General features: G+C 43.0%; 2 protein-coding genes across 5 annotated transcripts in view; one reads left to right on the top strand and one right to left on the bottom strand.

Annotated features, from left to right (window-relative positions):
- Positions 1–70: 70 nt before the first annotated feature.
- On the top strand, positions 71–24500 carry ZNFX1 (zinc finger NFX1-type containing 1). 4 transcript variants are annotated; one of them, XM_011365993.2, is made up of 16 exons: positions 71–491; positions 1261–1324; positions 1927–1947; positions 2604–2718; positions 5010–6818; positions 10961–11092; positions 12472–12620; positions 13211–13360; positions 14394–14508; positions 15773–16023; positions 17220–17359; positions 18359–18513; positions 18894–19039; positions 19851–19961; positions 20287–20382; positions 21040–23481. In XM_011365993.2, the coding sequence occupies exons 4-16, from the start codon at positions 2658–2660 to the stop codon at positions 23479–23481; spliced, it is 5757 nt and encodes a 1918-aa protein (XP_011364295.1). In that variant the 5' UTR covers positions 71–491; positions 1261–1324; positions 1927–1947; positions 2604–2657. The 4 variants fall into 4 exon arrangements, with proteins under 4 accessions (XP_011364295.1, XP_011364296.1, XP_011364297.1 ...); XM_011365994.2 differs by lacking the exon at positions 1927–1947; XM_011365995.2 differs by lacking the exon at positions 1261–1324.
- Positions 11431–25299, bottom strand: part of DDX27 (DEAD-box helicase 27) — a 30400-nt gene continuing 16531 nt past the window's right edge. The window contains exons 20-21 of the mRNA XM_023534041.1: positions 22637–22641; positions 11431–11477 (exon numbers count right to left, since the gene is read on the bottom strand). Of these exons, the coding sequence (XP_023389809.1) occupies positions 11446–11477; positions 22637–22641 (37 nt within the window). The 3' untranslated portion in view covers positions 11431–11445. The remainder of the gene's footprint in view (positions 11478–22636; positions 22642–25299) is intronic.

A 25299-nucleotide genomic window follows, 5' to 3' on the forward strand; every position in this document is an offset into this window, starting at 1 on the left:
GGAAACCGAGGCGATCCAATGGTTGTCAAGGCCGCTCTAGCCCCGCCCCCCTCCCCGTACACACTGGGCTTCCCGGGCTCGTCGGCCTCGCCGCCATGTCGCGCTTCACACGCACTAAGAAGCCCACAGGGTCCCCCCGCCTTCGGGGCTGGCTGAGGCCTGCCGCAGCCTCGGGTGCTGTTACCCGCTTCCCGCAGTCCCCTCCCCTCAGCCGCGCCCGTTCGAGCCCGCCGCGGGGAGCTGAGGCGACGCCCGCCCGCGCGTTCGCCCGCCCCGGCCTGAGGGCGTAGGCGCCGGCTGTGCCAGGGCCCCTCCTTCTCTTCGCCCCGCCGCGTTCGCCCGCTGGGCTCCTCCCTCCCCTCTGTGTTTGCGGGGAAGGGAAACCGAAAGTGCGCGGCGGCGGGCGGAGCCGCTGAACTGCTCGTGTTCGGACCCCAGTCCTTGGCGGCGGCGGCAGCGGCGACGGCGACGAGAGGACGCGTCGGTGCCGGGTGAGTGACCTCCGGCCCCGCACCTGCTCCTGCCCCCGCGACCCCCGGCGCGCGCCGCCCCGCCACTTGCCTTGCCGTCGCTTCTGCCCCCGCGCCCGGCTCAGCGACTCCGCCACCTCCTCAGCGCTTCCGTCACCCCCTAGCGCCCCATCACCTCCTCAGTGCCTTCGTAGCCCTCAGCGCCCCCATTATCCACCTGAGAACCCCGTCCCCTCTCCTCAGCGCCACCGTTCTCCCCCGCCCGCCCCGTAAGCGTTCCTGTCACTCCTTAATGCCTCCATCCCCCGCCTCTGCCCCACCTCTGTCGCCCCCTTCACCTTCTCCGCTCCCAGGGCCTCTCTTATCCACCCAGAGTCCTCCATCACCACTTCTATCTCCGGCCTCATCATCTAGCTCTCCTCTGCCCCCTTCCCCCATCTCTGCTCTCACTTTCTGCCACAGCCACCCCCTTCATCTTTCTCTGTCCTCACTTGGTTCATCCTCCAGCTTCTACGAAACAGCCTCAGCACCTAGACTCCCCATCTCTGTTTCCATGTCTCCCACCACTTCGGCAGGCACCCCAAGCTGTCTCAGCCCCCTCCTTCCTGAGGCCCCATACCTCTTCAGCTGTCCCCTGCCCCCCCCCCGCCCCCGTCAGCCCCCACTTCAGCCTTGCCCTGTACCTTCTTCATGCCACCACACAGCCCTGGCTCTCCCATAATATTTCCATCGCAACCCGGTGGGCTCCTAGGTGCCAGTGACTCTTCCATCCTTTCTTATGCCCTCTCAGGACCCTGGAGACTTCCCCCTGAAACCAGCTGTGGCCTCTTGTTTGTCTCTTTCATCCCACCCTGGTAATTACCATTCTCCTATAATTTGTCCTATAATTTGATCCCTACACCAGCTTGACCGTCACTGATTTTCTTTTTCCTGCCCTATAGGCCTCGATTCCCACAGAAACCCACTTTAGCTTGCCTTTTTCATAGCATTTCCTGTTCTCTCTACTCCTCCCTTTATTTGCCTTTTTTTTTTTCCTCATTCCTTTTATCCCAGAATATTTCAGAGTTTCTATTCTAGTATTTTTCAACAAGAGGAAGTAAGAATTTCCCCTCAGATAATTTTTTTAATTGAAAACAAAAACAAAAACCAAAACCCTAACTATTGAATCGTACCATGAGAGCTGAGTTTGATATGATGAAGGAGATTCATCAAAAATATTGCTAGCAGAAAGGGGTCTCCTTTTTCTGATGAGTGTAAAAGCTACTCTTCATATAATGCCAAATCTATTCACAGTTTCCAACCATGAATATTAAAAAAAACTCAATGAGAGCGACCGTCTCAAAAATCCCCATGCTGAGGACTCACAGTCCTCATTTTTTCCCTAGCGCCAGCCCACGTGATGTGTTTGAGGTGGATTGAGAAGTTCTCTTAACAGGGCTTCCTCTTTCTTTTATAGGTTGACTCAAAAATCATTAAGGTAAAAGAAAGAGAAGAGCTGCAGATTTCTAGCTGGTTGAAGAAACAACATACCATAAGTGCTAAGTCTCGTGGTTACTGAAACATAGTTTCTTTTTCTTGATTCAGTAGAGTGGAAGACTTAATCAGTTTGGCTATAATCCAAAGGGTAGGATAAGGGATAACTAACTGCTCACTAATTATTATACACTATAGAGTCCCATAAGCTATAGAATACTATATAATATAAATGCTGAACGGGGTGGTGCATACTTTTGGCTTAACAAGAAATGTACTTCTCTCTGTCCTGGCAACAATATTTGCTTTATAGAAGAGGAAAATGAAACCTAGCAACTGATTAAGTAACTTGGCTAAAGGCATAAACCAAACAGTAGTTTCGAATTGGAATTGACAGTATTCCCTTTACTCTGAGAAAGTGCAAGGATAAAGAGAAGGGGGGAATTTGATCCCTTGAAATCACCTAATTTGTGAATTTAATGTTTTATAATTAGGCATTCACCGAGTTGAACACTTGTGTCCATGATTAAAATCTGTGTTTAACTCTTAGTTCACAGATAATTAAGACATAGAGGCTAAAGGATTGGCTTGATGCTGTTTTAGTTTTTTTTCTGCTAGATGCTGTATTTCAAGGCCACTAATAACTCTCAATCTGTGCAGATTTTCAGATAACTGGAAGTAACGTGAGTGTGGAGTAAATCAGGAGACTCTGAGATGGAGGGCAGAAGACCCTGTCCAGATGCCAGGCCCAGGAATCCCCATGCCAACCACAGAGGTGAGCAAGGTTTTCTAACTAATGGAAAGGAAATTGAGTTCCTTATGACTGAACAGGCCCATCTAAGATCGACTGTGTCTCTTAAGTAAAGAATGGCTTATTCCTTAGCTATAACACAAATGACTGAAAAACAGACAGCCCTCTCCTTTCCCTAAGAGAGTTGATGAATGGGTGGAGTTGACTTTAACAAAGACAGTGATGAGGTGTCAGAAGAGGAAACTGTGGTTTAGAGCAGCACTATCCAATAGAAACATAATGCAAGCCAAAAATGTAATTTAAAATTTTCTAGTAGCATTGTTTAAAAAAAGCGAAAAGAAACAAGTGAAATCCGTTTTTTTAATTGAATACTAATTTAATAAAATTTAATAATTTAGTACTTATTGAAGCCAATATAACCAAGTAACATCACTTTGTTATAATTGAATATAGTATTTTATTATAGTACTTGAATAATTTTAATACTTTTATTTAATTCCAGATTTGCAAATATTATTTTAAGATGTTATCAGTATAAAGTTTTTTTAATGAGATATTTAACTTTTTTGGTATTAAGCCTTCAAAAACTTGTGTTATTTTATACATCTTAATTCAGACTAGCCACATTTAAGATGCTTAATAGCCACACATAGTTGGTGGCTATGTACTTGATAGCATGTGTCTAAAGTCCTAACCACCAAAGGACAGTTAGTTCTAAAAGCATTACTCTATTGCAGTGATTGTTCTGTTTGCTCGGAACTTTCTAAAACAAAACCAAATGGATTCTTGCTTTTCCCTAAGTTGGCAACGTGTCATTCGAGTTTTAGCTGTGGAACAAATGAGAAAGAACTGTACAGTTTTATGAGCTGCGCGAATATCGAAAGAAAGAGAAACAATACAATTTTCCATTCTTCCAAAACATCTAGCCTTATAATCAGACCAAAATATTAAAAGCAGGAATTTTTCTGCTATCTTGGGGATTTGAAAAATAAATATGAAAGTAACAGTTATAAAAATTTAGGATTCAGTAGCACAGTGTTTGTATTTTACCAGATATTTCTTTACGTAGCCACATTAAAATCTCTACAAAGTGCAAAACAAGGAAAAACGTACATAAATGGATTTAGCATCTGATGTCATGAAGTGGAATGATCACCTTGAATATGTTGTGCATTTGAAATGCATAACATTTTTTATCATCAAATCATTGTGTACAGTCAATATTTTTTGTTTGTTTTTAAATTCTCCAAGTCATTCTGTAAAGTTGGATCAGCTCCAGAATCAGTTTTAGAGGAAAGGAAAGGGAAAAAAATTGGACTTGAATATGTTGGCCAAGTCACTAATGAAATGTGTGGCAGTTCAAGGAAGACAAGTTTGGCTTCATTTCCTGTGTGAACTGGGTTTGTCACCTCCCTCTCCCCACACCTTCTCTTCTTAGGGTTAGTAGTAGATAAATACTATGTAAATGGACTTGAGCTGCAGAAAGGAGGAAAGTTTCAGTTTCGTTTTTCAATTTCCTAAATCAAAGTTTGAGTTTCATTTTTAAGTTTCCTTCACAGTCTTAGTTAGCTCAAAAACATCTTAGTAAAGGAAGCCCCACATTTCCCTTTGCCATCTGATACTGGGCAGAGTTTAAGAAGCATTTCTCTTTATAGTTTTATCCCACTTGATGCATCTTTTGCCTATGAAATAATTATTTAATGGCAGAACCAGTGGCTCTAGAAATTAGGGTATTCTAATAGAAAATTATTATTAGTGCTACTAGTACTAACATTTATGAGAGCTTTTTATGTGTCAGGTACTACACTATGCCAAACATCTTATAAACATTTAATTTTTACAACCCAAATACTGCGGCTTAGAGTAATTATACAGCTTGGTGAGGAAGTGCCCATGTCAAGATTTGAACTAGGTCTGTTTGGCTCTGAAACTGATGTGCTGACTGTTGTTTGGTACTGGCAAGAAACTAGAAGCAACAAGCTGATCTTTTTGATCCTCTGAAAGAATCCCAGCCTGTGAGGATTAAACGATATACTGCAAATGTTTATTCTCTAGCATGTATGGGGCAGTCAGCAAATGTTTATTCCTTTTCCCTTTGTACCCTCTGAAAAAACAATATTTTAATAATATATATGGCAACATAACAATCTATTTTACATTTATTAAATGACTTGGTAGAAAACCTTTTTTTTCCCTCCAAATAAAACCTAAGCTCCTTAATTGTTTTTGGAAAATGAGAGCATGTTCATTGTTGTCCTACTAGATTTCTTTGCACCTCGATTTTTGTGTTCACCCAGTATTCCCATTGTGTTTAGGGCCTATGAATGGAGAATTACCACCGAGACCTAGAAATCAGGCCAGTAATCCACCAGCCAATGCTCTCAGAGGAGGATTCAACGAGCCCAGAAGGCTTCCTAGAGCCAACCACCACCCTATTCCTTCCCGGCAAAGAGAAGAGAGGTTTGCAGCCATGGGTAGGAACCCACATCAGGAAAGGAGGAACCATGAGAGGCATGCCCATGATGAACCTAGAGGCCAAAGACGTGGTCAGGAGAATGACACCAGGCGGAGAAATGGCAATCAGGAGGAAAGGAACCGCAGACCTCCGTGGCCTGATGAAAACTTCCAACAGTGGCGGACCCCCCACCAGAAGCCTGCAGAACAGCCACAGCAAGTGAAGAAACTGGGTTACAAGTTCCTAGAAAGTCTTCTGCAGAAAGACCCCTCTGAGGTGGTCATCACACTTGCCACAAGTTCAGGGCTAAAGGAACTTCTGTCTCATTCTTATATGAAATCTAACTTCCTTGAGCTCATTTGCCGGGTTCTTCGGAAGGCTTGTAGTTCCAGAATGGACCGCCAGAGTGTCCTCCATGTCCTGGGCATATTGAAGAACTCACAATTCCTCAAAGTCTGCCTGCCAGCTTATGTTGTACAGATGGTCACTGAACCTGTCCCTGACATTCGAAACCGATATCCAGAACACATTAGTAACATCATCTTCCTTCTCCAAGACCTCGTAAGCGTCTTCCCTGCTAGCTCTGTGCAAGAAACTTCCATGCTCATTTCTCTCCTGCCAGCTTCTCTTAATGCTTTAAGAGCCTCTGGGGTTGACATAGAAGAGGAGACAGAGAAGAACCTGGAAAAGGTGCAGACCATCATCGAACATCTGCAGGAAAAGAGGCGAGAGGGCACTTTAAGAGTGGACACCTACACTCTAGTACAGCCTAAAGCAGAAGACCATGTTGAGAGCTACCGGACCATGCCCATTTACCCTACCTACAACGAAGTGCACTTGGATGAGAAGCCATTCCTTCGTCCCAACATCATTTCTGGAAAATATGAGAGCACTGCTGTTTATCTGGATACCCACTTCCGACTCCTGCGAGAAGATTTTGTCAGACCCCTACGAGAAGGCATTTTGGAACTTCTCCAAAGCTTTGAAGATCAAGGCCTGAGGAAGAGAAAGTTTGATGACATCCGAATCTACTTCGATACCAGGATTATTACTCCCATGTGTTCGTCATCAGGCATTGTCTATAAGGTGCAGTTTGACACAAAACCACTGAAATGTGTGCGCTGGCAGAATTCCAAGCGATTGCTCTATGGGTCCTTGGTGTGCATGTCCAAGGACAATTTTGAGACATTTCTTTTTGCCACTGTGTCTAACCGGGAGCAGGAAGATCTCTGCCGAGGAATTGTTCAGCTCTGCTTCAATGAGCAGAGCCAACAACTGCTAGCAGAGATCCAGCCCTCTGACTCTTTCCTCATGGTGGAGACAACTGCATACTTTGAGGCCTATAGGCATGTCCTAGAAGGACTCCAGGAGATCCAGGAGGAAGATGTCCCCTTCCAGAGGAACATTGTGGACTGTGACTCTTATGTGAAGGAGCCAAGATACTTGTTAATGGGGGGCAGATACGATTTTACTCCCTTAATAAAGAACCCCACTGCCACTGGGGAATCTCTGAGGACTGCCAAGGGCTTGAGATGTCCCAAAGTTAATGTCTTAGACCCTAGCCAGTGGCCCTCCAAAGAAGCCCTGAACCTGGATGACTCTCAGATGGAAGCTTTGCAGTTTGCTCTCACAAGGGAACTGGCTATTATTCAAGGACCTCCTGGAACAGGTAAGAGAACTTTTCAGAGCACATGGTATCAGCACTATGAGATGGGCAGGGGAGGCTTGACTCTAGGTTTCCAGAATGTCTCGGTTAGACACATTCCCCTGAAATAGATCTCAAACTTGTTTATAAAGTAGCTGCGTATGGTGATTTTCCAGTGGAGACCCATTGGTATGCATAGCAATAAACTAAAATCACAAGGTTAGAAAAGACTACTAGGGGGTCAAACTTTGGAAGCTGCATTACCTCTGCTCCATAAGAGGCTATATTAATTTGATTGATTTCATATTACTTTAAATTAAATAATATCAAGTACAGCAGGTCCTCGAATAACATCATTCCACTTAACATCATTTTGTTATAACATTGATGAAAAAAAAACAAATCGGTTCCCAGCCAGGGCCACTGTCTGTGTGGAGTTTGCACAGTCTCCCCATGTCTGTGTAGGTTTTCTCCAGGGGATCCAGTTTCCTCCCACTTCCCAAAGATGTGCACATGAGGTTCATTGGTATGTCTGCATTGTCTCAGTCTGAATGTGTATGTGTGTGGGCACGTGTATGTGTGCGTTTGTGCATGCGTGTGCGCACACCCAGAAGTGGAAGGATATCCTGTCCAGGATGGATACCTGTCTTGCACCCTGAGCTGCCAGGTTTGGCTCCTGCCACCTGCAACCTGAACTGGAAAAGTGAGTTGGAAGAGAATTCTCTTGTTTTTATTACTCTTTCTTAAATATACGTATAGCTCACATTTATTTCAAAGTTTAATATTAGAAGTGTTTAGGGTCTTTATTTAGAAGCTTGGTGATGTTTTTGTGACCTGAAATATACTATAGAAACTTTTATTTCTATCAGTTAGCCTATGGTCAAATTGGTATTATATGTCATTTTGCTGGAAGTCTCAGTTTCCAAGAACCTATCAACAACATTAAATGAGGACTTGCTGTATGTAATAATAGCACTATGTGCCAGGTACTGGGTTGCATGCTTAACATATGGTTAACTTATTGCTTCTTCATAGCAACTCTGTGAGGTAGAAACCATTCCATTTTACAGATGAAAAAACTAAGGCAAAGAGAGGTCGAATAATATGTTGAAGTTTACACAGGTGTTAAGTGACATACCTAGGACTTGAACTCAGGCAGTCTGGCTCTAGAGTCCTGGCTCCCCTATCCATTATACTATACTTGCTCCTCATGGAAATATACCTCCCTACCCCCTTCTCCTCATATATGCCACTCTCTAATTCTACTCTGGGGTGATAACAACTATTAGTAATTTGATGTGTATCTTTCCAGATGTTCTCCACAGTTGGCACTGATCTTTGTGTCTGTATGTATATTTATACACATACACACACACTTCCTATTTTTTTTTAATAACAAAAATGGGATCATGCTTTATATATGGGTCTGTAATTTATATATATACAAAAACAACATGTTACGGACATTTTCACATTCTGTACACTACAGTCACATTTAGAAATGTATCTCACTTCTTATTATGCTTGCATTCACTCTAGGGTATGAATATACCTTTTTTTTTGGTATTACAGTGCTGTAATAAGTATCCATACATCTATATCTGTTTACCTTTGGGTACTCTGCTTATTACTTCATAATTCTTTTTCTAAAGTGGAAATTTACATTAATTAGTTACAGTAGGTACTGTTAAATTACCCTCCCTAAAGGATATACAAGAAAACAAACAGAAATGGGAAGCGGTCTCTTTAAAAGACACTAATAAAGTAATGGCAACTGATGATAAAAAATTAATGTAACCATTGGAAAGTTCTTTCTGATAAGAAACACCTGTACAATGGAAAAATATACATAATTAAAGTGGTGTTTCGAGGGCTTAAAAAAAAGGTACCAATTTGTATTCCCACCAAGAAGGAATTAGTTTTCCCATTTTTTTTAATATCCTTTCCAGCATTGTATGTTATCAGTCCTTGCTGATCAGCAGTTTTTGCTGATATGAGATAAAATTTTGGGCTTATTAATTTTATATTTTAATAAGAAAGGGTTCAATTTTTTTTTAATCCCTGTTGACCTGCTACCATCCCACTCAGTTCCCTTCCCTAAAGCAAACAATGTTGTTATCTTCCTGTATATTCTTCCAGAGATATTCTATGAATATTAAGCAAATGCATACTTACATTTCTTTCTTCTCACTTTTCTTAACCCACTATGCTAAAAACAATCTTCTGCATATTGTTTGTTCACTTGTAAAATATCTTGGTGACCCTTTTATGTTGGTACATAAGTAGTGTCTCTTGTTTACATGACTGTAGTATATTCCATTGTGTGGGTAGTTCATAATCTCTCTAACAAGTTCCTTGTAGAAAGATTTACTAATACAAGTAATGTTTCAGTGAATAGGCTTGTTTATGAAACATTTCACACACAAACAGTATATCTGGAAGAGAATTCTTAAGTGAATTCATAATTTTAATAGATATTGCCAAATTGTCCTCTGGAAATGTATATCACAGTGGTTAATTTATATTTCTTTAATTAAGAATGAAATTATCCTTTCTTGTGTTTATTAACTATTTATATTACTGCTTTTGTGGATTGCCATTTTCAGTTTGTCCCTATTTCTGTTGATTGGCTTGGCTTATTGATTTGTAGGAATTTTTTGTATATTCAAAATATTTATATTGCAAATAAATTTCCCTAATGTTATCACTTGAATCAGGACTCATTAGTTCCAAGCATAGTAATCATTTCAGGCTAACTTAAGCCACACACACAGAGTTACTAGGATAGAGCCTGCCTTTAGAGTAAAAGGAGGAAGTAGTAAAAGGGGTCATTTTTGAGGTCGAAATCCCAAAAAGTATTCATTCTAAGAGGAAGGAAGCAGTGGGAAGCAATAAATGTTGAATTATAAAGATTTTCTTTCCCCCCGAGGTTCTCTTTATCTATCCAGTTCTTCAAACTAGAAACCTGGAAGTTATCCTTTTGTACTCCCCACCCCAGTCAAACCATTTTCAAGTTTACCTCTGAAATTTCTCCCCAGTCTGACTACTTATCTCACCTATAGTGCTGGAGCCAGGGCTCAGTCTTCACTCACCTGGTGGATGGTAGGAACCTCTCAACTAGCACATTCCTGTTCTCTCTTGCCCTCTCTTACTCAATTGTCTCTTCTTCAGGGAAGCCTCTTTTCACCTCATTGACTAGGCCAGAATCTTAATTATATGTTTTCTTGGTATTGTGTATTTCTCATTTCCCACATTTGTTTTTACATTTATTTGTATGATTATCCTTCTGCAAGTCTCTGAGGTCCATGAAGGTAAGAACCATGCCTGTTTTGCTCACTATTTTATTTCTTGCACCTAAACTAGTGCCTGATACCTGTTAGGCACTAAATACATGTCAGTTGTGGTGGAGTGGCGGGGGGATGGGGAGGAGGAGAAAATCGTTACTTACCATGATATACTGAAATCTTTTATTTTCTTGTATTGCTTCTTCACTCAACCTTGAGTTTTTTGAGAACAGTGACTGCTTCAGCCTGACTCAGTAAAAATTTAGCTGTTTGTAGACTTAATTAATTATTGAACATATGCTAATGAGCCCATAACTCTAACTCTATTGTTGATATCTATGAGTTTTCCCCTCCTAACACAAAGGCAAGTCTACTGTGGTATATTAAAAATCATTTCTAAATAATTTGCCACATAAGATTGGAAACAAAATTATATGTCCATCAATAGAGAATTGGCTAAATAAAAAATACCTACAGCTGTGAAAAACAAAGAGAGGATGCTTTTTATATATTGATAGAGAACTACCTCCAAGGGACATTATGAAAAAAATAAGATGTAAAACTGAAAATAGTCTGCTACTATTTATATCAAAAAGAAAGGAGAAAGGCTGGAAAAAGACTATGTATTTTCTATGCAAAGAATGATTGTCTCTGGAAAGTTACACAAGAAACTGGTAACATCGGTTGCTTCTAAGATAGGAACTGGGTGGCTGGAGCAGAGAAAAGCTAGAGGGCTTTTCATAATATACCCATTTGTGCTTCTTGGATTTTAAACCATTTCAATGTATTTAAAATTTAAAAAAATAATAATTTGCTATAATTAATTACTGCTTTTATTAAGTCTCTTAAGTTTTTTAACTATCCTTTTTTCTTGTTTTCTAGGCAAAACCTATGTGGGTCTAAAAATTGTTCAGGCCCTTCTAACCAATGAGCCCGTTTGGCAAATCAACCTGCAGCAGTTCCCCATCTTGGTCGTGTGTTATACTAATCATGCTTTGGACCAGTTTCTGGAAGGTAATGTCTGTAGGCAAAATTGTTTTCTATCAAGACATTTGTAGTTAACCAATAAGCAATTTCAGAAGCTTTCTATTGTACTTTGATAAAGTCCATAGTCCTAACTGTGACCTGTAAGGCTGTGTGTTGTCTGCACCAGCCTAACTCTGAACCTCATCTCCTCCCTCTTCTCTTATTCTCCCTAACGCTAGCGACATGAATTTCTTCAGCTTCTCCCTAGGCCTATGCTGTTCCCCTTACCAAAATGCACTTTTTCAAACTCTCCAACTTGACCCCATTCAGCCTGGCTGGCTCCAACTCATTCTTCAGGTGTCTTTCTTCATGTGTACTTTTCCTGTTGCCCCCAGACAAGGTTAAGTCTCCTTTTGTATTTTTTCTTCAGAGGCTTAGTACATATGTAACAATTTAGTTTTACCTGGCTCTACCCTAGACTGTAAATACCACAAGGGTTGGTTTTGTTTCTTGCTATATTCACAAATCTTGGTGCATACTGGGCATGAAAAAAATACCGCTTACATTAATGAATGAATATATGTTCTTCCTTTTGCTTAGAATATTATTTTCCATTCTTTTATTTTTTTCAATTATAGTTGACATATAATACCCATTCTTCTATATCCTCCTTTCACCTAGATTAAATCTTCCTTATTCTTAGAGTCTCAGTTTAAATATTAGATCTTCAAGAATTAGATTCTCACCCATCCAAACTAGGTAAGGTCCCCTGTTACATACCTACAGCATCGTGTACTTACAGTACTTAACTGCACTTTCACTATTATGAGAAATTATTAAAATGTATATTCTCAGTCTGTGTGACATGAGAACAAATTAGAAGCTGAGTATCTGTTTTCACTGCTATATCTTCAGAACCTAGCACGTGCCTGGCACATAATAAGCAATCAGTAACTAAATATATATATAGAGAGAGAGAGAAAGAGAGAAAGAGGGAGAGAGAGAGAGAGAATATAATAGAGAACATTTACTAAGATCTTACTTTGTTCCAGGCCCTACCTAGGAGCTATAAAGATATTCTGGTTTATACAGACTCTAGCCCTATAAGGAAGATATTACTGTCTTCAAATCACAGATGAAGAAACAGACTCAAGAATTTGCCTTAGGTTACGTAGCAATAAGTTATAGAGCCAATAAGTTGGGTCCCTAATTGTCTGATTTTAAAGCCTGTGCTCTTAAGCATGACATTTTACTGCTCTACAGGTCACATCATCTCTGGGGCCTTCTTGCTTATTAATGAGGTAAATTTTCTGTAAGCATTAGTTTGTTCCCTAAGGGACCAACTGAGACAATACCCCAAACATGTACTGCTCTTACCTGAGAGAATAGCTCCTCTCAACTCTGCTGTGCTCCACTTCATTCCACAGGCATCTACAAGTGTCACAAGACCAGCATTGTGCGGGTAGGTGGAAGGAGCAACAGTGAAATCCTGAAGCAGTTCACTCTGAGAGAGCTGAGGAACAAGCGGGAATTCCGCCGAAACCTCCCCATGCACCTCCGAAGAGCCTACATGAGTGTAAGTCCCAGCTTTGGGATATCTGAGGTAGCTCAAGGGAGAGCTGAATAAGATAGCATCAGCAGTCCAAGGCTGTGAAGGACCTTGGTTCATTCCAACATTATAATCTGCTCATCCCATGGTGTGACCTTTGCCCTCATAATCCAAGGTGGAGAAAGGACCAAAAAGGTCATATTGTCCGCTCCCAACCCTATCCAGGACCTTGAGGCTACTTCTCCCAAGCCACCCACAGCACTTCGTCTTATAGCTTATTGACCAGGGAAATATCTAGCTGGGCAGCACTGTGCTCAACCAAAGCTGTGAGTTATTACTGAGGAAAATAGGTCTCCACTGTAGTATCCTTAGTCTTTTTTCTGTTGTGTTGTTTCCTTTTCTTGCTGATTGGTAGGAGTCTTTTATACATTTTAGATAATAACCCTTTGGTCTTAAGACCAGAGTAATGTGATTCGGGAAATGGGTTTTTTGACTGGTCTATTTATTTACTCTTCTATCTTGCTATTTCTGTCTGAGTTTCATTTTCCCTCAAGACAAGGAGTGAGTTCAGGGGATGATGATACATCCCCCATCATTTCTTTACCTCTTCTTGGCAGATCGTGACACAGATGAAGGAGTCAGAGCAAGAGCTGCATGAAGGGGCCCAGACTCTGGAGTGCAGCATGCATGGCGTGTTACAGGAGCAGCACCTGGAGAAGTACATTTCCCGCCAGCACTGGAAAAGCCTGATAAATGGACCGATACAGGTAGGGATCATTCTGGGGGGCACAAGCATCTCTCTTGCTTTAGTACTTGGAAGGAGCCTCCAACAGAAGCAGCAGTCCAAAGCATTAGCTGTTAGGTGATCTGCCATCATGATAAAAGTTCCTTTTCAGAGGAGAGGTAGCTGAGTATACTAGTCAAGAAAAGACTCTGGAGCTAGGCTTCTGGGTTTGAATCTTGGTTTTGCTCTGGCCAAGTTACTTAATTTTTCTGTGCCTGTTTCCTCTTTTATGAAGTGGGGATAATAACATTAAGGTGAACCATATGAAATTGCCAGTATTTGTAAATTTGACTTGCAAAAATGGCAATTTCTTATAGATCAACTTAATTCTTACAAGATTATTATTTGGACAAATAATTTTGTAAACCTCTTAATAAATATGCTATGAGAGCTTATTAAGTGATATGATATAACAAGACAACCTAGCACATACAGAGAGCCTTGGGGGGTAACAGACCTAAGTCACGCAGACTGATTATGTATCTTGAGCCAGTGTGATTCTCAGATCCCTCAACTGTCACATAAAGAATAATAATAATGCCTGCCTTCAAAGGCTGTTATGAGAAGTAACTGGCACAATCTCTGTAAAGTGGCTGTCCAGGAACCCAGTGAAATGGTAGCTCTGTTCTGAATGGGTGGGTGAATTGTACAAACACAAAAGCCTAGAGGGGTCAGTCGGGTCCTGTAAATGACTGACACAGGCTATATGTGAGACATTGGAAAGTAGAGAGGACTGGCAAACTGGAAAAGGGGTGGCAGCAACCCACTTCCAGCCTTTTGTTGCCATGCAGGAATATAGGCGTGTTGCTGCCATAACTCCTGATTTTGTCAAGAGAAGCAGGAAGTTTTCATTTTTAAAAGTCTGTGCAAGTCTTATTAAATGATCCCATTGCCCAAGGGTTGCCAATTTGCAGCCTCTAAATTTTAAAGGAATTACTTTTGAACCAGGAAAGGAAACCTTTCCTTTACACTGACTATCATAGAATTCCCATGACTTACAATTCTTCCTTCCTCAGGATAGTGAATGGGTTTGCTTCCAGGGCTGGAAGCATTCCATGATGCTGGAGTGGCTGGGTCTGGGTGTCGGTTCTTTCACCCAAAGTGTTGCTTCAGCGGGACCTGAAAATAAAGGTAAGTGCATGTCTACCTAGAATCACATCTTAAGGTGTAATATGGTAAAGACCAGAAGAAGAGCAGGACTTAAAAGTAAAGCCCAGGATATGTAAAGGGCTGTAATCAGAAAAGACAAATAGCTTACCAGGAAAATAGATGAAAGACTTTTAACAGGCACATCACAAAATAAGAAATCCTAATGGTCAATAAACGTATGAAAAGTGCTCATTTGAAACTGGAGGAATTAAAACCACAATGAGATACTATTATGCACCCACCAGATTGGCAAAAATTTAAAAGTTGTACATAACCCCGCATTAATAAGAATGTGGAGCAGTGAGAACTATGATATACTGCTCTTGGGGATATTAATTGGCACAGTCACTTTATGATAATTGGAAAACAGAAAGAACTCAAAATGCCCATCAAAATTTATACAATGGATAGATCAGTTATAGATTATTCAGATAATGAAATACTGTACAGCAGTGAAAAAGAATGACTTACAGGACATATGGCAACATGTGTACCTCAAAAACATGCTGAATGAAAAAGGCAAGTTATAGGAAAGTTTATACAGTGTGATTCCAGTTATATAGAGCTCAAAAAAGTCAAGACTAAAAAATTTGTTTAGAGGTATATATACGTGATATATTTGGTAAAGTTATTTTTTTAAGGGAGGAAAGAGTAATGTAAAATTCAGATGAGAAGGGCCCACAAGGACTTCATAGAAATTGGTAATTTTCTGCCTCTTAAGTTGGGTGTTCATTTTACATATTTTTATTATCCTTTAAATTGCACATTTAGTCTATGGCCATGCTACCCTGAACCTGAACAAGCCTGATCCTATCTGATTTGGAAGCTAAGCAGGGTCGGGCCTGGTTAGTACTTGGTTAGGAGACCACCTAGGAAGACCAGGTGCTGTCGGTGTGAAAATTAAGGGATTGTAAGCTGACAGGTCCTTGCAATCTGTGAGGTCAACCAAGGGTTGCCTCGCCTAAAAAATAAAAAAATTGCACATTTACATTGTATACTCTTCTCTGTAGTTGTGTTTTTGACATGAGTAAAACCTTCAAAAAACATAGTTGTATAATTTCTTTAAATATAACAAAAGAGTATATAAGGAAACCTGTCTTCTCATTCTTCTCAGTGTCCGTCCTTAGAGGTAACCACTTAAACCTCCTTGAGCATGTCTTCATCCATTTAAGCTCTTGTAGGTGCCGTCTTCCATCTTTTGGCTTCAAGAGTCTCCATCCCTGTGCTGTGTGTTTTCCTCTCTTAGCTCAGGCAGAAGGGGAAGAGGAGGAGGAAGAAGGGGAAGAGGAGGATTCACTGATTGAGATCGCAGAGGAAGCCGACCTGATTCAAGCAGACCGGGTGATTGAGGAGGAAGAGGTGGTGAGGCCACGGAGGCGGAAGAAGGAAGAGAATGGAACTGTTCAGGAATTGGCTAAAGTGCTTCTGGCCATGAGGCTAGACAACTATGGCCCTGGGACAGCAGCTGGACAGGAGCAAGCCACAGGAGAGTGGGAGGTAAACTCACTTCCTCATGGCTCCTGAAAGCTTTAACAGAATGAGAAACGGAAGTTCAGTTATTACTGCCTGGCGGGTAAGGATAGACTCCTGAAATAGGCTTAGGAACATCTGTTCTGACCGGAACTACAGCCACTTTATTCCACCTACTTCTCTTGCAGTACATTCACCTCATTCTCACAGTTAGCTGAATTTACCTATTTTATGATGAAACCCTAGTATAAGATGGGTCCAATTCCCAAGAGTATAAAAAATACAACCTTTCAGAGGAGACCTGGCAAGAAATGCCAACTTAGATAGAAAGCAGGTATCCAGATGCTACTCTTGAACTTTCAGAGAAATGCAGCACATGGCTCAAATCAAACGCTTGTGGTCTCCATGCTTGGTGCTTCCATGGAGGTTATCTTTTACAAACTAGAAACTACAAACTAAATCTACAAGTGAGTCTGTGAACTTGCATTAAGATTTCAGAGGATTCAAGTAAAATGGAATGAAGCAAGCCATACAGGCAGATGGAATACTTCATTCACCCTGGAATTTGATATTTCTCTTAAAGCCAGAATCGTGAATGTCCAGATATCTGCATATGGACTTCCCTCTGCTTCTCCCTTTGGTAGAACCCGGTGGTCCTCAGAATTTACCATGTATTACTATGACAGTAGTGGACTGGATACTCAAAATGACATTTTCTGAACCCCACTGTTAGTGTAAGGGGCTTTCAAAGGCAACTTCGACTGGATGTAGTTTTTACTAGTCTGATGGCTTTGAACCTGATCTCTTAGTTCAGTTTAACATTACAATATGTGATGGGTAGATCATGATCCCATTAGTACTTTCTATGTATTTACTCCTTCAGTCAATCCAACCACCCCCTGAAGAGGCACTATTACTATTCTCCGTTTATAGAAGGGATGCTAAAACTCATAGAGGTTCAGTAACTAACTCTGGGTCCCACAACTAATAAGAAGTAGGTGGAGCTTTGAATCTAGGGAAACTGGCTCCAGAGCCCTCACTTAGTCATTGTGCAATGGAATATTTGTTGAGAGAATGTGAGACACTTAAAGAAGTTCATAAGAAGTGGCAGCCTCTTTTTTTATGTGCTGTGACCCCCCCCGCACCACCACCACCACCTTGGGCTTAGAACAGGGCCCACATTCTGCTCAGATGGTGACCCTGGCTGGTATTGATTTCTACAGACCCAGCGTAGCCAGAAAAGGAAAATGAAGAAGAAAGTGAAGGTTGAGCTTCGCAAACTAAACACCATGACTGAGGCTGAGGCCAGTGAAATCCAGGATATTTGGCAGCTGGATCTGAATTCTCGCTGGCAGCTTTATAGGTACGGTACCCAACCCCCACCTCCCTTAGCCAACCCATGTAATATCTCCAGGGGGTTCCTTTTCTGTTCCTAGAATATAATCCCCAGACCTACAACAATGTTAACTAATGATTGATTGAGCACCCCTACTTAGCTGAGTGTTGGGGACACAGTCATAAGATAGAAGACACTTGGCTCTACCCTCAGGGAGTTTAGTCCATCCAAAGAGACAAATTAGTTAATTCCACAAATAAAAATACTAAGAAAAAAAAAGAGCAAGGAATGCTAATAATATTAATGTGGGATCTGAGCTGATCTGAGGTATCCAGGAAAGTGACATTAGAGGGAAGACCTGAAAGAGGAGGAGGTATTAACAAGGCTAGCAGGGAAAACAGAACAGATGAGATTGCAGGGACCACAATAGGTAAAGGCCTTGAGATGGGAGAGAGCATATCTGTTTGAGAAAATCGGAAGAAGGCAGCTAGCATGGCTGTGGCTCAGAGGAATGGAATTTCAGGTTGGAGAGGTGGGCAGGGGCCAGACTACGCAGGGCTTCATAGGGCTACAGTGAGGAGCGAGGATTTTATTTGAAGAGTATCAAAAGCCATTGGAAGGTTTTATAGCAGAATAAGTGACAGGATCTGTTTTACTTGTAAAATGAGACTCTGGAGAATTAGAGGAGGGGAGGAGACTCATCCAGAGACCGAATGGGGCAGGGAGAATTTGTGAGAAATTCTTGAAGTTTTTGAAATCTCTTATTCCTGTCCCAATATTTAACCTCTATTCTTTATCCCACCCCCTTCTTTGGCTACTGACCACTTGTATACATGTCTCTGCATACCTTGTTGTTGGGCATTTTGGACTTTTGGGTCCTTGTACATCTGGTCTCCTTCCTCTCTGTGGCTCATAAGCTCCTCAGGGGTCTAGGTTCCACTCCATACACTGGGCACACTGAAGGGGGTTTTTCCACCTTCTCAGAGAGCACATGGCTTCCTCTACTTGTTTCTTCACATTCTTTAGGCTATGGCTGCAGATGTACCAGGCCGACACCCGCCGAAAGATCCTTAGCTATGAGCGCCAGTACCACACATCAGCAGAGAGAATGGCTGAGCTGAGGCTCCAGGAAGACCTGCACATTTTGAAAGATGCCCAGGTCGTCGGAATGACAACCACAGGTAAGAAAACATGGGGAAATTTACCTGCTCCAGCCATTCACTCCGGATGCCAAACTCCTGTCAAATTAGGACAGGAAAGAGAAGCAACTTCAGTAGGTTACAGGAAAATACCATGAAAAGCTATTGAAAGTAAGCAAGCATACTTAGAGAACTGTTGATGAAATTCACTCATTTGCTGTTGTTGCATTTGGAACCTCAGCAATGACCAACATGGGCAAGATGCTCTGGAGATTATCCAGCAGCACTTGTTCTCTTATTCAGTAGTCACCACAGCCCTGGATGAATGTGAGGGCTCCGTTGTCCCAGACCCAGAAGCCTAGAGGCCCAGTGGCTTCAGTGCATCATCTCAGAGGAGCCCCTTTCTTCTCTCTTGACTCAAGGTGCTGCCAAATACCGCCAGATTCTGCAGAAGGTAGAGCCTCGTATTGTCATTGTGGAAGAGGCGGCTGAAGTCCTTGAGGCCCACACCATTGCCACATTGAGCAAGGCTTGCCAGCACCTCATTCTGATTGGGGACCACCAACAGGTAAGGCAGGGGCCCCTGGAAGATAGGCTTGCTCTCTGGGTAGGGTGGAATCGGTCAGGAAGACCCTGGCCTCTGCTTCACCAGTCCTCAAGTCCGTTAGTGGCTTTCTGTGATTCCTCTTTCCCTCACCCTGTACATTCAATCTAAGAGTAGGTGCTCTTAGATTTGGGTATATTTTTGAGGTGGCGGCATTCCTTTCATCAATTCTCTTTGCTACTTTATCCACTGTGGTCTTTTAAGTGAACTATTACCACAGCATGTTCTCTGTCCCCCTGCTTCCCTTTTTGCCAGGCTCTAATCTATTCTTTATAAAGGAGGCAAAGTGGCTTAAAAAAAAAAAAGTAAATCAAATCATGTCACTTCTCAGCTTAAAACTCTCTGGTTTCCCATTTCACTTAAAAATTAAACTTCTTAAAGTGGCCTACAGTATTCTTAGGATTCAGCCTGCTTCTCTGACTTTACCTCATACTACCATCTTACTTGCTCACTGTGTTCCCACCCCATCCTTCCTGTTCCCTCTCATGGCTTGCTTTTCAAATGACTGGCAGCTTCTTCTATGCTGCCATCAACTCAAATGTCACTGTTCAGAGAGGGCTATCTAAAGAACCTTCTCCCCTGGGCACTCTCTCACATCATTATTATTTCTTGCCCTCATGGCCCTTGTTACTTTTTATCCTTAAGCCGGGCAGCACCTAGACCAGTGTCTGGCACAGAAGGCACTTGAAAAACAGTTGATGGGAGGGCGGATAGATGGATGGTTGGATAAAATGTGTTTTCAATGGAGAATCGTCAGCTATGTTTCTCTTCTCAGCTGCGCCCCAGTGCCAACGTGTATGATCTGGCCAAGAATTTCAACCTTGAGGTGTCCCTCTTTGAACGACTGGTGAAAGTAAACATTCCCTTTGTTCGTCTGAATTACCAGGTGAGAAGCTGGGCCTCTGTTATTACGAATGTCTGGGGGAAGGCTCCTGAGAACCTGCCAATTGACGCAAGAAAGTTCTCATAAAAATAAAACTGGTTTAGTAATGAAATGACTCTGATGTCAGACTTATTTTGTTTTCTCTTTTAAGGTACCCCAAGATCAGCCTGTGTTGAGTTTGTGTTGATAAAGGAGCTATTTACATACTGCTCTTTTCTCCCTATTATTTTCAAATGTTACATCCCCAGATTTTCCACCAGCAACCTAATGTTTAGAAAACTGCCCATTTATTCTCTGCCCATGTTTCTAATGATATGTCTTGTTTCAGCATCGCATGCGTCCTGAAATTGCCCGGCTTTTGACGCCCCACATATACCAGGATCTGGAGAATCATCCATCTGTTCTCAAATATGAGAAGATTAAGGTGAGTCTGCCCTACCTGATATTTCTCTGCTGTTACTAGTAACCCAGGTGGCTGCATTTTCCTCAAGATGAAAAACAGCTTTCAGAAGGGAGTAGAGCCAGCCTTTTCAAAAACTGGTTATTAAGAGGAGGAATAGTATAGAATTTGAGAATATAGACCTGGGTTTTTGAATCTCAGCCAGTTAGTATATGTGTAATATTTTAGCAAGTTACATACAAATTCTGAGTGTTAGGGTCTTATTCTATACAGTGAGAGTAATGGTTGCTGCCTCATTACATTATTGTATTGAAGGAGATTATGAAAAGCAGTCAGCACAGTAGAGAAGTGCTCATAAGTTGGCTGCTCTCTCATCATCATCCTCATAACTGATGCTTATTTTCTGGACTGTAAGGGTTGGATTGTGGATGGCTGTTTTAAGTATAAATATCAGACAAGTATCTTGAAAAGCAAAATAAATTCTTTACCTACTTCACTATTTGCCAATGCCCCAAAACAAACACATGATGACTAACTCCAGAATTAAAGATTGTGGTACAGAGTATATAAAAAAGCCTTCTAAGGTCTCTTTTTGGAACAGGGTCAGTGGCCAACACACATGAAGATAGAAAAAACTGCCATGAGTGAACCTTCTAACTTGTCACTTCTTTTCCTTTCCAGGGGGTCTCTTCTAACCTTTTCTTTATAGAACACAACTTTCCTGAGCAGGAAATCCAAGAAAGCAAAAGCCACCAGAACCAGCATGAGGCTCGCTTTGTGGTGGAGCTGTGCAAGTACTTCCTGTGCCAGGAATACCTGCCCTCCCAGATCACCATCCTCACCACCTACACTGGGCAGCTGTTCTGCCTGCGCAAATTCATGCCAGCTAAGACATTTGCTGGTGTCAAGGTCCACGTGGTGGACAAATATCAAGGAGAGGAGAATGACATCATCCTCCTCTCACTAGTGCGGAGCAATCAGGAAGGGAAGGTAGGTTTTCTCCAGATACCCAACCGCATCTGTGTGGCCTTGTCCCGCGCCAAGAAGGGGATGTACTGCATCGGAAACATGCAGATGCTGGCCAAGGTGCCCTTGTGGAGCAAGATCATCCATACTCTTCGAGAGAACAATCAAATAGGCCAGACACTCCGGCTATGCTGCCAGAACCACCCTGATACCCACACTTTAGTATCCAAAGCGTCTGACTTCCAAAAAGTGCCCGAAGGAGGCTGCAGCCTACCCTGTGAGTTCCGGTTGAGCTGTGGGCACGTCTGCACCCGTGCCTGTCACCCCTATGACTCCTTGCACAAGGAGTTCCAGTGCATGAAGCCATGCCAGAAAGTCATCTGCCAAGATGGGCATCGGTGCCCCCTTGTTTGCTTCCAGGAATGTCAGCCTTGTCAGGTGAAGGTGCCCAAAATCATTCTTCGGTGCAGGCATGAACAAAAGGTCCCTTGTTCCATGCCTGAGTCAGATTTCTGCTGCCAAGAGCCTTGCCCGAAGATCCTGAAATGTGGGCACAGATGCAGCCACCTCTGTGGTGAGGACTGTGTGCGGTTGTGTTCAGAAATGGTTACTGTGAAACTCAAGTGTGGGCACAACCAACAGGTGAAGTGCGGTAATGTGGAAGATCTCAAGTATGACTTACCAGTTAAGTGCACCACCAAGTGTGACACCATCTTGGACTGTGGGCATCCTTGCCCCGGCTCTTGCAGCAGCTGCTTTGAAGGGCGCTTTCATGAGCGCTGTCAGCAGCCCTGCAAGCGTCTGCTCATCTGTTCACACAAGTGCCAGGAGCCGTGCATCGGCGAGTGCCCGTCCTGCCAGTGGACCTGTCAGAACCGCTGCGTCCACAGCCAGTGCAAAAAGAAGTGTGGAGAACTGTGCAGCCCCTGTGTGGAACCCTGTGTTTGGCGCTGCCAGCATTACCAGTGCACCAAACTCTGCTCTGAGCCTTGCAACCGACCCCCATGCTACGTGCCTTGTACTAAGCTGCTGGCTTGTGGCCACCCCTGTATTGGTTTGTGTGGGGAGCCGTGCCCCAAGAAGTGCCGTGTCTGCCACCAAGAAGAAGTCACCCAAATCTTCTTTGGCTTTGAGGATGAACCTGATGCCCGCTTTGTGCAGCTAGAAGACTGCAGCCATATCTTTGAGGTGCAAGCCCTGGACCGCTACATGAATGAGCAGAAAGATGATGAAGTTGCTATCAGGTTGAAGGTCTGCCCTATCTGCCAAGTGCCCATCCGCAAAAACCTGAGGTATGGAGCCAGCATCAAACAGCGGCTGGAAGAAATTGAAATCGTCAAAGAAAAGATCCAGGGCTCAGCAGGGGAAATTGCAACCAGCCAGGAACGACTTAAGGCCCTGCTGGTGGGGAAGAGCCTCCTCTTCCAGCTGCTTCCTGAAGAATTCCTAATGTTGCAGGAGAAGCTGGCCCAGAAAAATCTGTCAGTGCAGGACCTGGGCCTTGTTGAAAATTACATCAACTTCTATGACCACTTGGCTGGACTCTGGGATTCCCTGAAAAAGCTGCATTTCTCAGAACAAATGAGAGTGAGTCCTCGACTAGACCAGGTCAGTGAGTGGCTAGCCAAGAAGCGTTTGAGCTTCACCAGTCAGGAATTGGAAGACCTTCAAAGTGAAATCCGGAGACTCACATATCTGCTGAACCTCCTGACCCGCTGCAAGATGGCGGAGGGGAGAGTGAGTGGTAGCATAACAGAAGAGGTCTGCAGTGTTCGGAGGATCCTTGAGAGAACATGTAAATTCACCCAGCAGGATGAACAGCTTGTGCAGAAAAAAATGGAAGCTCTGAAAACCACCCTTCCATGCTCTGGCTTGGGCATCTCAGAAAAAGAGCGAGTACAGATCATCAAAGCCATGAACTTACCTCGTGGCCACTGGTTCAAGTGCCCCAATGGCCACATCTATGCGATTGGCGACTGTGGGGGAGCCATGCAGAGGAGCACATGTCCTGACTGTAAGGAGGTGATCGGGGGTACAAATCATACTCTGGAAAGGAGCAACCAGCTTGCCTCCGAGATGGATGGAGCCCGGCACGCTGCTTGGTCTGATACGGCCAACAACATGATGAACTTTGAAGAGATACAAAGGATGATGTAGGAAGATGGCACACCGCTGCCTTTTGCCCCAGCCACCTTATGGCTGGAGTCGGCTCCCTGATGAAGGAACCGACGTTGGTTTTTTATTGCCCTTTAGTCTCAGCACCTATTTAAGAATCTACTGTTAAGGCTGGCCTACATTTGTTTCTAGATTGACCCCTGCGCTAGAGTAAGCACTTTACCTCCTCCACCAAGAGCAGAATTAACAGTTCTTTTTTTCCCGCAAGTTAGTGGGCAGACTCCCTGGAGCATGTTTGGGGCACCTACCTAGGGCTACGTAGTGCCATCTCTGGGTCCTGACTTGGTCAGATGTTTTTTCCTGCAGTGCTCCAGGGGCAGAGTATGAGCTCGGTGGAGCAGGCTCATGCTAAGTGCCAGGCCCTAACTTGCAGACTAACTCTCATTCTGATAAAACAGGCTCAGAGTTGTCGTTTATAAACTGCTTATCTTTTTAAGGAGCACAAGAATCCCTCTTGCCCTTCTCCTCGGGCACCCTCACTCCAGGAGATGGAGGCATGTGATGACAAAGACTTCACTGACTGACCCAGTTACATATGAGAAAAGTGTGACTACCCACAGCTGGTGGCTTGTGCAAGAGGCCCTGGCTAACTAAGGAGTGATCCCCACACCCTTTCCTGTGACTTGCACTTTCGGATGCTGGAGGTTTCTTTGCCTACAGTAGGAAAGGTTCAGTAGCAGTGCTGGCTCCCAGGGGCCCTGAATGGAACTAAACTCACATTTGGTACCAGCAGCACACTGTCTATTGCAGCTTTTGCCTGGGCAGGGTTAGCATGCCAGCAGCTTCTGCAGGCCCCAGACCCATGCCAGAAGCCAGCCCTTCAGGCCCGCTGCCTGCGTATATATTCCCTCAGTGTTCCCTAGAACAGACACTTAGGCATCTCAGGTCTTTCTAATGTTGGCAAGAAAAACGTCCCTTTCCTATGTATGCATTTCTTTTTTTGTCTTTACTATGCACTTTAGCCTTTAAAGCCAATTAATAAAAACAGTGATTGAGAAAAATGTCTGTGTTTGTCCTCAACTATTAGAAGCAACTCAGGCAGCTTGAGGATGGGAATGGAGGCACTGTCTTCAAGGCCATTTGTTTATGGTTTGGGTTTTTTATGTAGTTGGTGAGTCATTTTTACTCACGGTAAAAAGGAAGTTTTTTTAACCCGTACAAAAGGGTGTGTATTAGAAGTTTCCTTCCCCAAAGGCAACAATAGGAGCTTCATGAACCCTCCCAGATATAATCTATGCATGTGCATTATATAGCCCTTAAGAAAAAAGCACACAGTTCTGCATTTGGCTTTTTTAGCCTAGCGACCTAGCTTGGGGATCTTTCTGTAGGACTGTACAAACAGTAAGTCTGAACCACATTCCATCATGCAGGTGTGTCACCGTTGGTGTTCTATTGAATTACAACTTTCTGTTGGTAACTGTTACGGGTAGCCTAAATGAATAGCTTTGCACACACTCTTCAGTATGGAGTATGTGTTACTAGATTACATAATTTTTTAGCTGGGGGTGGGGGGGTCTATGTACTCCCTGAAATTATGACTTAAACTACAAACAGTTTTCTCAAGGGGTGTCCCCTAGCTCTCATGTAATTCTCAAAGGGACTTGTGATTCAGAGAAAGATAAGAACCACCATTGTACAGGGTAAAAGCTGGGTGGGGTTTTTTGGGTTTTTTTTTTTGCAACAAGGAACTAATTTATCTGGGGATTCCTTTCCCCTTTGAGCTTCCATCTCTCCAGTAGCACACCATAGTTAAGAGTTAGGGTCTGGCTTTCAGGTAGACCCTGGTTTCAAAAACCTGAA

The sequence above is a fragment of the Pteropus vampyrus genome, unplaced genomic scaffold, assembly GCF_000151845.1.
Source record: "Pteropus vampyrus isolate Shadow unplaced genomic scaffold, Pvam_2.0 Scaffold117, whole genome shotgun sequence".
Lineage (NCBI taxonomy): Eukaryota > Metazoa > Chordata > Mammalia > Chiroptera > Pteropodidae > Pteropus > Pteropus vampyrus.